Genomic DNA, 13,304 nt, shown 5'->3' on the forward strand with positions numbered 1-13,304 from the left:
GGAAACAGCGGCGTGCTGACGGAGCCCTCCGGTGGGGGTCTCAGTGCCCAGCCGAGTGCACGCCCAGCCTCCGCAGACCGGTTTCAGCACGGCCCACCAGCCTCAACGTTTTTATTCACATCTCTGCTGGAGTGAATTCTGCATGAGTGCCTCACACATCCAAATCCATGTGTTCTCTCTTTGCTGAGATCTAGGCACACAACAGTCACGCCCAGCCTCACGCTGTTTCTCGGGGTTCTCTGGGATGAAGGCAAGTAGCAAGCATCGCTCCCTTATTCCTGCAGCCCACTTGCCCTCTTCCCTGAGCTGCAAACTAAAGTGTAAAGCCAGAAGCCGAGGATGTTCTAAAAATGTGTTCTATTCTGCTTTATCTGTTGTTTTTTTTTTTCCTTTACTTAAACTTCAAAGTCAACCAAACAGAGCAGCAAGTCATATGGCAACAGTGTCTCCCGTATTTGGTCGCTTCGCACACGGGCCGTGAGGAGGCTCGCCTGCCCGCCCCACCTGGCCCCTCAGCCTTCTCCCAGCGGGTGCCCCCCTCCCACACACCCACCTCCTGTGCAAGCTGTCCACAGAGCACCCTCCTGGGTGCATGTTCTACTCACTGCTCAGAATAAGAAGCTTTCTACCTTTTCCGTCCTTAGAGATTGTCCACACTATCCTTTGAATGGAAAACATATATTTGAAACAACATATCTAATCTTAGCTGCAGAAACTTTGCAACTATCCTGGGCCAAAAGTGTTAAAACTGAGACCTGATGGAGAAATCTGCTCAACTAGCGCATTTCCACCACAACTACTCCAAAAGGGAGTCTTTCAAAGTAAAATTCCTCCATCCCTGTTCCTTAAAGATTTGACCGCACATTTTAACAGCCACACGTTTTAATAACCGTGCGTTTTAACAAGTAAATGCCGTCTCGGGGCAGGCAGTGTGGCCGGGTGTCCCAACACAGAGAATGTCACGGCTCACGCTGACTGCAGACACCCAGGCCAACAAATCCTCCTCTGACGTGTGGGTTTTCTTTCGGTCCTGCCAAGCGACATGTGGGATCTCAAGTTCCTGCTCCAGGGATCGAACCCGAGTCCCCTGCAGCGGAATCGGGGAGTCTTACCCACTGGCCCACCAGGAAGTCCCCTGATCTGTGTCTTTGAATCTCCCTAGTTTAATACAGGAGGGCAGAAGAGCCAAAAGGAAAAGCAGTTCTTGTCCCTGAGAAGTCAGACCATCTCCACTGGCTCCTGAGCCCCGCGCTGGCGGGCTGACGCCAGGGACGGCGGGAGCCTCTCTGCTCCGCCAGAGCCGCTACTTCCCTGGATCATGTTTAAAATGACAGCGGCCGGGCCGAGAGCATCGCTGCCAGCAGCCTTGCAGCAGCTCGGCCCAGGAAAGCGGGCTTCGCGGGGACAGGGTTGACTGGGAGCGGGCAAATCCTCAGAAGGGCAGGGAGGAGAGGCTGGCTCAGGAGGACGACCTTTCCTCCCCACAACGACACGCTGACCCCCTTCCAGGCGGGGTCCATCAGAGCCAGCTGGGGGCAAAGCTGCAGAGCCCAAGGGCAGACTCTTCCCTCATGGGGCACATCCGACCTGCTGGGCATTTAATAACCAGAGAGCAGCCTCGCCACCCGTGAGGCCAACAGCGGGAGGGAGAGGGACATGCCCGGGGCCGGCAAGACCCAGCACAGCCAGCGGGGGGAGCAGGGGACCTCTGGTCGGGGAGGGGGTCGGGGTGAGGGGATGGCACCCCTGCCTGGCTCTGTCACCCCTGCCACCCTGTCCTGTCCCTGAAGGGCACAGGAGCCGACTCCTGGGGCTCTCAGGGTGGGGCAGCCTGCAGACCCTTGGAGTGAAAATGAAGTTCGCTCAGTAATGTCCACTGTTTGTGACCCCAGGGACTATGCAGTCCATGGAATTCTCCAGGCCAGAATACTGGAGTGGGTAGCCTATCCCTCCTCCAGGGGATCTTCCCAACCCAGTAATCAAACCCAGGTCTCCTGCATTGCAGGCAGACTCTTTATCAGCTGAGCCACCAGGGAAGCCCAAGAACACTGGAGTGGGTAGCCCATCCCTTCTCCAGGGACCTTCCCGACCCAGGAATCGAACTGGGGGTCTCCTGCATTACAGGCAGATTCCTTACCAACTGAGCTATCAGGGCAGCCTGGGGAGCCGGCAAACCAAAGCTTGTGGAAAAGATCAGGTGCTGAGTGTGTGCTGGTTGGAATAGGTCAGGGCTGTCTGATCAGTGGTGTTCCTCGGACCCCCTTCAAGGGATATCAAGGCACACAAACAAATTTCTAACAATAACAGGTACCGCTCAAGAAAAATTATTCTGGCGCTTGCTAAAGACAATGAAGAAGACTTTATTCAAGGGACCCCTGCCATGGGTTTGCAGCAGGGGACCGAGATGGAGCTCCTGCCCCACAAGAGGTGGGGGGGGGGTGAGCTGCAGCCCAGGGGCAGGTGGGTGGCCAGTGGGGGCAGGGCAATTCTTTGTAAACTGAGCTGAAGGTGGGTCAGGGTCACCACGCCTTGCCTGGGGTCGTGGGGGTGAGGAGCTGGACCACAGGCCAAGGGTGGTCAAACGCTGAGGCTGGCCAGGGGTCCTCTCTAAATCGACACAGCAGGATTCTGGCTGAAACCAGGCGCAGTGGGCCCACCAAGGACGACACAGAAGCCCAAGGTCCGGCCAGTGGGAAAGAAGGGCTGGGAGAGGCGGGCTCAAGTCTGAAGGGGGAGAACTCTTGGCGGCGCGCATCTCATGGTTCCAAACTCTGCCTCTTGCCCGCCTGGGGATCAGCCACAGTGATCAGACTGTGAGAAACAGGCTCACAGCCACCACGGTCACCTCTGCCCCCGGGGTGCAGGCTCCTGGGCTTTAGTTACACCTGCACCACCATGACAGCTCCCTAGCCAACCCACTGGCAGGGAAGGCTTCCTACACCGCTGCAAGTCAGGTACGATGAACAGTATTTTATACTGAATATATCTGAGCCGCTTGCTTGATTAAATCACACTGTAGCTTTACAGACTATCTGCTGGTAATTCCTACTTGAGTTTAATTTACTAGCTTTCACCAGTGAAAATACATCAGCTGACACGTGATGTCTGCTGGGGGAAAAATACAACACAACCCAGCGTCATTGGAAATAATAGCAGTGCATTCTAGAGAACGCTTTTAGCTACACTGGCTTGCTTACTTAACACACATGGAAGCTTGGACCAAAGGTGAAGAGCCTTTCTGGCTAAATTACTGGTTCCCAGCTGGACTCACACAGAACTCAGTCACCCCCAGTCTCCCCATATCTGAAACGGCATTGCCCACTGGAGCCCCATAGGGACTCATCCACACCCGGGCTCTTGCACGAACATCACTCTTTATCTCCTGCTCCAGTCCCTGTCTCAGAGTGCCAGCACCTCCAGCCCACTCATTAATTTTGGCTCAGAGGTTAAAGCGTCTGCCTCCATTGAGGGAGACCTGGGTTCAATCCCTGGGTTGGGAAGATCCCCTGGAGAAGGAAATGGCAATCCACTCCAGTATTCTTGCCTGGAGAATCCCATGGACGGAGAAGCCTAGTAGGTTACAGTCCACGGGGTCGCAAAGAGTCGGACACGACTGAGCGACTTCACCTTACCTTACCTTACTTAAGAAACTATCCACCTGACATGCAAGAAACAGCGTGCAATCCTGGGTAATCGACAAAGCAGTTGATGTGGACAAATATGCCATTTTTTACTCAGTGTGTTTTATTTCATTCCTGCACTTCTAAATGCATGAAAAATATACAGAAATGGTCTTGGTGAGGGCTCCCCCAGTAGCTCAGATGGTAAAGCATCCACCTGCAATGCAGGAGACCTAGGTTCGATCCCTGGGTCGGGAAGATTTCCCTGGAGGAGGAAATGGCAACCCACTCCAGTATCCTTGCCTGTAGAATCCCATGGACAGAGGAGCCTGGTGGGCTACAGTCCATGGGGTCACAAAGAGGCAGGCACAGCTGAGTCACTAACACACAAGTCTCGGCTACATCAGGGCGGTGGAGGACGCTCAGTGAATAGGCCAAAGAGGTGAAAGAAAAAGGGGAGAATCTACAGAGCGGACTCACAGACACAGAAATAGTCTTGTGGTTGCCAAGAGGGCGGAGAGGGGGGAGGGAGGGCTGGGCCATGCACACTGTTATATGCAGGATGGATGAGCAACAAGGTCCCACTGTAAAGCATAGGGAACTGTACTCAATATCCTGAGATAAACCACAATGGAAAAGAATACGAAAATGAATGTGCATATATATATGCATAGCTGAACCGCTCTGCTGCACAGTAGAAATTAACACAACAGCGTAAGCCAGCTATTATTGTTGTTTAGTCTCCGAGTCGTGTCCGACTCTTCTGTGATCCTATGGACTGTAGCCCCGCATGCTCCTTTGTCCATCAGACTCTCCAGGCAAGAACACTGGAGTGGGTGGCCATTTCCTTCTCCAGGGGAGCTTCCTGCCCCAGGGATGGAACCCTCATCTCCTGTTTGGCAGGAAAATTCTTTACTGCTGAGCCGCCTGGGAAGCCCAAGCCAACTATACTTCAATCAAACAATTTTTTTTAAAGGGGTGAAATCTCAATAGTTTTAGTTGTCTTTTCACATATTTTTGAATAAGAAACAATACTTTGGGGGTGTTTTCCTGGATGTAAGGAAAGAAAGTGAATAATGAAATTGCAAAGATAAGCTGACCACAAATAAGGAATTAAGTCTAGTGTCTTCAAAATGGAACAAAGCATAAATAAGTAAAACAGTAAACAAATCAAGTATTCACTAAAAAGGACTTCCCGAATGGCTCAGCAGTTGGGGAATCTGCCTGCAATGCAGGAGACCCAGGAGACACAGGTTCGATCCCTGGGTCGGGGGGAAGATCCTCTGGAGAAGGAAATGGCATTCCACTCCAGTATTCTTGCCTGGAAAATCCCATCAAAAGAGGAGCCTGGGAAGTTACCGTCCATAGGGTCCCAAAGAGTCGGACAGGCCAAGGCATGTGCTGAGGCTGAAAATGGACTATTTCTGTGGTCTCCAATGACCTGCTGTTGCTGCTGTCCAAAAGCCCAATAAAACAAGGATTAACATGGGATTTCTTTGGGTGCATTTACTGAAACTACCTGAAAATTATTTTAATTACAAATGGTTTTCCTGGAAACCTCCCAGGATCAACAGCTTACCAATCAAGGATCAAGAATACGTTTGAATGCTTTAACTTCCCAGGAAGTTTTCTTTTTTCCCCCCCAGAATGGAGCCAACATTGCTATATTTGCTAATAGTCCCTTAACTTTTACTTTATGAGGATACCAGGTTTCCTTTAAAAAGGGTAAGTAAAGTGTATTCATATGCGCACATGGATAATGACTGATTATCTGTGAGCACTGGAAATGGGAACAAATTGACAATCGATATAGTTAGGACACTGAACTCCAACGGCGCCAGTGATTTCACAGGACTTACATCCTACACAGCAGCTTCCGTATGTGTCTTTGCCTCTCTCACCAGATGCTAAATTCACTGAGGGCAGGGGTCAGACATTCATCTCTCAACTGCTTAGCACAGGGCACATGGAATGTGTAGATAACTGAGCAAATAAATAAATGAATGAAACTCTTCTCTACTCACGTTTGCCACTATCAGTACCCCAGGGAGTGCGTGTCTGTGTGCTAAGTCACTTCAGTCGTCTCTGACTCTGTGGGACCCTACGGACTGCAGCCCGCCAGGCTCCTCTGTCTATGAGATTCTCCAGGCAAGAACACTGGAGTGGGTTGCCACGCTCTCCTCCAGGGGATCTTCCCGACCCAGGGATCACACTTGCCTCTCTGACGTCTCCTGCTTTGGCAGGCAGGTTCTTTACCACTAGCGCCACTTGCGAAGCCCAACCCCAAGGAGAGGACCTGCCTTTTGTCCTTCTCATTCATCCCCAACTGTCTTTCAGTAACAACATCAAAATCAGGTGAAATGACAAACAGAACCAAATTCCTGGCTTTGCTAACCCCAAGCAAAAGCAGTGTTCCCTAAATGAACCGACCTTGAATACTGATCCATTTAGCAAACTGGTAGGTAAATTTTACCCTGAGTAAATGATATCCCTTTTCATTAATCAAAGCCCAGTATTCTCTCCAGAACGTTTCCTGGCCAACCTCTCTGAACCTCACTGAGCCCTGAGCCATGCTCTGGAGTCTGCACACACTTGGGAGGTTTTCCTGGGGTACTGAGGGGTGCTGGGCAGGCTTCCTTCCCCAAGATCTGCTAGGTTAGCGCGGCGATGGCAGGGCGGTTTCTGATCGAGAACCCGCCTGAGCTCTGGGTGCCTCGGCTTCAGGACCTGCGCTGTAATGCATTTCTGGACCCCAGGTGACAGGCAAAATAAGGACGAGGAACAGCGGCATCCGGGCCAGATGACGGGGGCTCCATCTTAGCCAGTGGGACCACTGCTAGCTAATGAATCAGGCTGGAATGCAGCCTTTGAGAACTGATCTCTGCCTTTCCTTCCCCAGGGTGCTCAGGGTGGGTGTCCCAATGACTGATTAGTTACCAGGCTGGGGCATAGCACAAACCATGGGATCTATAGGCCTTGGGGGAGATGGTGGTGGGGGTTGTGCAATCTCAGGTTCAGACAGAACCAGTAGACACTGAACAATATGAAAAACATCAATAAACCTGGAAAATACTTTATCAATACCCATTGCTAGCAATGATTGATTACTGATTTTATCTTCCAGTCTCCATGTTAAACCTTTATGTATAGTAGCTCGGAATCAGCATGTAAAGCCCATGAGGTGGGAGTCACGAGCATCCCCATTTCACAGAGGAGAAGAACGAGGCTGAGGGAGCTGAAGGAACTGCCCTGCTATGAGAGGTAAAAGCGAGACTCTAATTTCAGTGGTTCTACTGCAAAGCCCACCGAGAACTTCCCAACTTCCAGAAAAGGTTCTCTAGGATAATTTTAGGTTATGGAGTACATTCCAAAAATATCCCCTAGAGTAGCTTTCTTTTTAAAAATGAAAATAGCCTTCATCTGTGCATCTTCTAATCCATGGTAAACTCCAAAAAAACACACAACCTGAAATGGCTGAAATTAATGAGAGACAGCACATGCTCTCATAGTAAGAACTTCCCGTCAAACATGTTAGAAGCACGAGCAAGTCATTTTGCTTCCCTGGGCCCCACTTTCTCAACTATAAAATGGACAGTTCGATGAGGCAATAGTTACACCTTCTAGAGGTGCTATGGTTCTTAGGCAATGCTGCCAATGGCCTGAGATCAGAGCTTTCTTGGGGTTGAGGGTCTGGCAGATGCTGAGCCCTGAAGCCTTTCTAGGGTATGCACATAGAAATAGATTCAAGATATCCAAGTTCCATTTAGAAGCCCCCAAAATCATCCTTGCCCAGTCAATGATTTAGCCAACTCAGCTGGCACAGTGATGACACACTATAAAAACATTTAAGCTGTAATTTATAAACTGATTCCAAATCTTATATTAAACAACCTGGCTTCTCTGTTTGTTAGAGTTTACCAAATGCTGAGTTCTAAACCTGAACGTCAAGTCAAATGTAAAAGCTATGAAACACCAAGTCTCTCCCTAGGAGCCTTTTTGATAAAGATGATACTGTTTCAATTTCCAAATATAATAACTACTGTTACTTTCCTGTTAATATCACTAGATACTGAATTTAAACAAAACAAACTTGTCAGTCTCTGTGTCTATTTTAAAATATAAATTTCACTGAAAGAATTAAAAAATAAGTTTGTTTTTACAAAGTGAGCTACATTTTTCATTAGAGGAAATACACGTGTGTAAAGCACTTTATACGTCCACTTCTCAGCCCCAAATAATTGACAAGCCTCCTTCCCATATTTCACATTTTCTGGTGAGTGGTTCTTGGTCTCTAATCTGTAACTGAATGAATGAACGGTGGTGGTGATTTAGTCACTAAATCGTGTCCGACGCTTGTGACCCCATGGAGTGTAGCTCACCAGGCTTCCCTGTCCATGGGATTCTCCAGGCAAGAATACTGGAGTGGGTTGCCATTTCCTTCTCCAGGGCATCTTCCCAACCCAGGAATCGACCCCAGGTCTCCTGCATTGCAGGCAGATTCTTTACCGACTGAGCCAGCAAATAGGATTCTTTGGGGAACACTGGAAGGCAGTTGGGCAGGAATATGGGATTTACTGGACTGAAGCACAGGTCAGCACTCAGTAGATCCCCCACCAGGTGGAGGCACCATGAGGCCAGGACTGCTCCGTCCTCGGTAGTTTGGATCTACAATGCCCAGAACAGGGCTGTGCACACACACAGCAGGATCTCAGTTAACACTTGCAGAATGATTTGGTTAAGTTTTCAGCAGGATTCTCAGGTTTTGCTCTCAGGGCTTTTCCTCCCTAGCAGTAGAATGAGGAGAGTAACACGTCTACCTGGATTTTCACAGGGATCAACTACGGGCAGCTGCTGAGAGCGTCTGCAGAGACCGGAGCACTGAGTCAGCGCTGGGCATCTTTATCAGCACTTCTGTGCACCTCCAGCCGGGGCACCTGGGTCACACGAACTGCTCACTGATCACGTGCTGACACACTACATTTCTTCCTCATCCGCTTGACCTTCCGCATGTCTGATGGCTTATTTATAGTTTTATTTTGTGTACAGAAATTTTATCTTCACACTGAAGCAACATCACTTCTCTGTCCCCACTCCCCACTTGGTTCCTATTGTATTCTTTTTTGAGGCACTTCCACAGCCCAGAACACTGGTGGTAAATGTATCGTGCCCATAGGATTCCTGACATCCAGAAGGGCCAGTGTTTAGGCTCCTTTACCTAAACAACACCGGAGTTCACTGCCTCCCCTTGGCAAGGACACGAATGGAGGGAGACAAGTAGCTGTATAATAAACTTGGCATTGAGGTATGACGGTAAATACTCTTCTGAGTTTCTATTCTTGTCTACTTTGGTGTTTTTTAAATGCCTGACATCCAGGAAGATGACTTATCCCAATGAACTTATGCTTCATCTGTCAGCATGAGGTTTAAAGGAAGCCCTCCTCCATTACTGAATTATTGAATGAATAGTTGTATTTGAAAGATATGCTTTATCCTCAGAAACCAGTCACAAAGATCCTACCTAGTCCTTAAAATTCTGATTTAGTGATTTCATAAGAGAAACTTTTAAAACAAGTACTTTTCTGTTGCTGTCATGTCTACTCCTGAGCTTGGCTTAAAGATCTCTTGTTACAGAACCCATGCCTGTATCTAATATCATGGCAGCCAGGACAAAGAAACCCAAGATGAAAAATGTGACATTGTTCCCACTGATGTGACTTCATTAGAAGCAAACACATCAAAACCTCTGTAGGTGCCAGCCTTGTGGCAAAGGCAAGGACAATGTCAAAAGAAATCTCTAGGTTGTGTCCACTAGCTTCACCCCCACCCCTCCTCCCCTCAAAAAAAAAAACCCACAATGTCTCTTTTCTTCACTTAAACATGCTTCACAGTTTGGTCATCTATAGATTCAACCATGTAGTTTGGACACTGGAATGCAGAGCATATGATGTGATTGTTGAAATACAAAACACATTAGAGGACCATGCATAGACCACTTGGAAACCTGAAGATGACAAGGTGCAGGACTGAGAAAAGGGTCCTCTGGGTTTCAGAATGAATCCATATTACACCCAGAGGCACAAGGCTATTGCATCAGGCACTTTACTACGGAGCACCATTTCAGACTAGTCCAGGTGGATTGTGGTGCTGCCCTAAAAAAAAAAAAAAAAAAATCCCTTTTGTCAGTTCCACACTTATTTCAAATACACGAACAATCTACACTACATGGTAGTATCTGTGTGGCTTTGGTCTCTGTAAAATAAACCTGATCAACACCAGCCCAGGGTGGGGCTGGGGAGGCTGTGTACTTGGGACTTCTGAGGTGCCACATCGAACGGCACAGGCTGAAACCCTTTCCACCCAGAGCACCCTGTGGGCACCCAGGGTGACTATCCAAAATCCTGCACAGAGCGTGGAACAAAACTGGTTAGAGATTCAACGCGGGCAGAGCTTAGTTCCCGCTGAGGATCCTAAGACCCGTCCAAGGATTTACTAAGTCCCGACAATAACCTTCGGTTTTAGGAAGATCGGAGCGGCTCTCAACTTTAGCTCCCTGACACGGGTCGCAGGGTGACCGTGCATCTGACAATCGGAAGGGCTCGCGACGGCCCCAAGACCCGCAGCTTCCTCCAGGGCGCGGCGGGGACCGGGGTACCTGCGCGCTCAGAGGCGAGGGCATTTACCTCGAGTCGGCTAAGACTGGAGCTCTTGGAGCGCGACTTCTTGCGCAGGTACACGGAGAAGAACCTGCGCACCGTGAACTTCTTCATGCTCAGCTCCATCTCCCGGAGCCCAGCCGCGAGGAGCCGCAGGGCCGGAGGACGCGCATCCCCGGCGCATCCCAGGCGCGCGGGGTCAGGTCCGCTCGCGGGCGCGAGCGGCCGGGGAGCCCGGCACGGCGGCCATCGGCGCGGGGCGCGGGCGGCGGGCACAAAGGGCAGGCCAAGCCGGCCACAGCGGCCGGGGGCCCAGCGCTCCCGCCTCCTCCCTCCTCCTCCTCCTCCTTCTCCTCCTGGTCCAGCCTGCGAGGACCAGCCCCAGGCAGCCCCGCCCCTCCGCGCCCCGCCCATGGCCACTACCGCCAATCAACGCCCGTCGCTCCGCCCGGCCTCCGCCACTATGACCAATCAGAGTCTGCCGCCCCGGGCTCTCCCCTCCCTCTCCTCCTCCTCCATCTCCTGCTGGTCCACCCTGCGGGGACCAGCCCCGGGGAGCCCCGCCCCTCTCTGCCCCGCCCACAGCCACTACCGCCCATCAAAACCCGCCGCCACGCCCGGCCCTCCGCCACCGTGGCCAATCAGAACCTGTCGCCCCGAGCTCTCCCCTCCCCCTCCCCCTCCCCCTCCTGGTCCTGCCTGCGAGGACCAGCCCCGGGCAGCCCCGCCCCCGTCTCCCCGCCCACAGCCACTACCGCCAATCAGAGCCCGCCGCAACGCCCGGCCCTCCGCTACTACAGCCAATCAGAGCCTGTCGCCCCGGGCTCTCCCCTCCCCCCAACTCCTCCTCCTCCTCCTGTCCGGGAGAACTAGTCCTGGACAGCCCCTCCCTGCCCCGCTCCCCCACCACTCCACCAATCAGAGCCCGCCGCCACGCCCGGCCACGCCCACCTCCTTGTTCCCCGCCACTACCACCAATCAGCGCCCAGCGCCCCACTGCCCCAGGCTCTCGCTTCTTCTCCCCGCCCCGTCCTTCCGCGTACGCGCTCGCTGTGGCTCCGCCCCCAACGCCCCTTCCACCAATCAGCACCCCCGACGGCGCATCCCTAATGAGCCCGCGGAGGGGACCGCGGCGCCGCGCGGGGCGAGCTGCGCGGCTGCTCGGCAGCGACTGTCGCTGTCTCTCTCTCTTTGGTTGGCCTGCTGGGCTGTTTTCCTAGCTTGGGATGTCATTATGTTTTCTTTCCTTAAAGCATCCATATAAGGACTTGGCCCTCATGCGTTTCTCTGCAGAGCAAAACTTTGCTGATTAGCAAACACTTCTAGAAAACGGAACAAAACAGGGTGGAGGGTGCGCCAGGAGCCTGCACACGTGAGCTCCACACCGCTCTTCGCCCCTTGGCCCCAGCGGCCCTCCCCTTGAGCGCGTCCCCGCAGCCCGGGCCCCCGACCTGGGGGTCCGCCAGTCTTTGCCTGGTGATGAGTGGACCCCAGCGCAGCCCAGGGCGGCCGCGCCCAGCGGGGGAAGCCTCCGCGGCTGTGTTTGGAGAACAAAGACATACATCCGTTCTCCATGACCTCCGACTCCATATATAGAAAATTACCCAAACGGAAGATTTACCGAGTGTCCTGAGTATCCTGACAAGGCCCTCAGAAACCAGCTGCTGGCTGTAGGGCTGCAGGGGATTTGCCCTAAGGGGGAACACAGTTCCCGCCCGCCCCCCCCCCCAAATGCTCATCAGAGGGCCGGAGTCCGGTCCAGATTTGTGACCTTTGGACTTTGTGCAGCCTTTTCTGTTTTCCTTTTGTGCATTGTCCACGTATTTTTGTTTAAAACACAGACCAGACAAGCTCATTAACAAACTACCACCACGCCCTGAAAAGTCCAGAAGCATCGGTGCACGCGGCGCTGTGTGACAAGTACTGCTTTGCCAGGCAGATTGTGAAAAATCTACCTGTCATATGATCCCCTGGCTTAATCAAAGGCTGCATTAATACTGGTGTCAGGCTATCTTTGCTACAGCGAGTCAACAGCGGAGGCTCCCAGAAAAGAACTGGTAAGTTCATGCTGCATCTGGGTCAGCAGGTGAGGTCAGGCACTCTCTGGGGTTGAACGGGGGTAAGCACAGTTGAGCATCCAGATGCTGGCGTCGCCATTTCCTTGCTGGATGAGCCTGAGCACACTTGCATGTTCTGTGTTCCCACTGTGCATCTCTAAAATGAAAACAGGCCGTAAACCGGGTCCTGCTTCCTGCAAGGACTCTGCTCGGGGGCAGTTATCCCTACTCTGCAGAGGAGCTTCCTACCACCCTGTGTCTCCCGCCAGCACCACTCAGGCATCCCAGCTCTAAACAAAGACAGGCTAGGGCTGTGCCATGTGGCTGCTCTGGCAAAAAGAGCACTTGATGGACAGCAGACATCAGGCTGGTCACCGGTTCCAAGAATGAGGAAGGGGCCGGCTGTTGGTAGATGATACAACTAGTCAGACAGGATTACGGCTTGCCAGGGATGCTAGTTCAAGGGCACCCTGTGCCAGACAAACACCTTGGGGTAGGTCCAGATCAAGGCTTGTGTTTCACCAACAAGAGCATTTGACCTGTTGTAACAAGACAGGAAAGACATTGTCTGTGGGACGTTCAGGATCCCCCATGTTCGAATGCTACAAAATGGCTCTATTGAACTTGGACATCTCAAAAGAAAAATAAAAGTAGCTTTCATATTTCAACTGAGGAATTTATTTCATTGCTAGAACAAGTCTGTTTGCTTTTGTCCCAGTAAAACAGAGATACATCAAAATCTCTAGCCACCATTTTCCACCACTGTGTGTGCTAATGCAACCAAACCCTCCAGATCAGCAAATCTTGGGTAGGTATCAGGGCCCACTTTAACCTGACTCCAAACGATCCCTAGCAAATATTGGGAAAGAAAAGATGAACTTAATGAAGGCTGGTGCCCAGATGATAGAGTGGGGAGGCTTGGAGAGAAGACCAAGAACTCAGAGACCGCTGATTATCCTGAGTTTCTTCCTGAC

General features: G+C 51.6%; 1 protein-coding gene across 6 annotated transcripts in view; it reads right to left on the reverse strand.

The window, feature by feature from the left end:
* Window positions 1-13,304, reverse strand: part of RPS6KA2 (ribosomal protein S6 kinase A2) — a 334,483-nt gene that overhangs the window by 148,847 nt on the left and 172,332 nt on the right. Inside the window, exon 1 of one of the 6 annotated variants that reach the window (XM_069599353.1) lies at window positions 10,301-10,609. The exons of the other annotated variants lie outside the window; for them this stretch is intronic. Within the exon in view, the coding sequence (XP_069455454.1) occupies window positions 10,301-10,399 (99 nt within the window). The 5' untranslated portion in view covers window positions 10,400-10,609. Of the gene's footprint in view, window positions 1-10,300; window positions 10,610-13,304 lie in introns of those variants that run through there. 6 annotated transcript variants of the gene reach the window in all.

Source organism: Ovis canadensis, chromosome 8 (assembly GCF_042477335.2).
Source record: "Ovis canadensis isolate MfBH-ARS-UI-01 breed Bighorn chromosome 8, ARS-UI_OviCan_v2, whole genome shotgun sequence".
In the NCBI taxonomy this organism is placed as follows: Eukaryota; Metazoa; Chordata; class Mammalia; order Artiodactyla; family Bovidae; genus Ovis; species Ovis canadensis.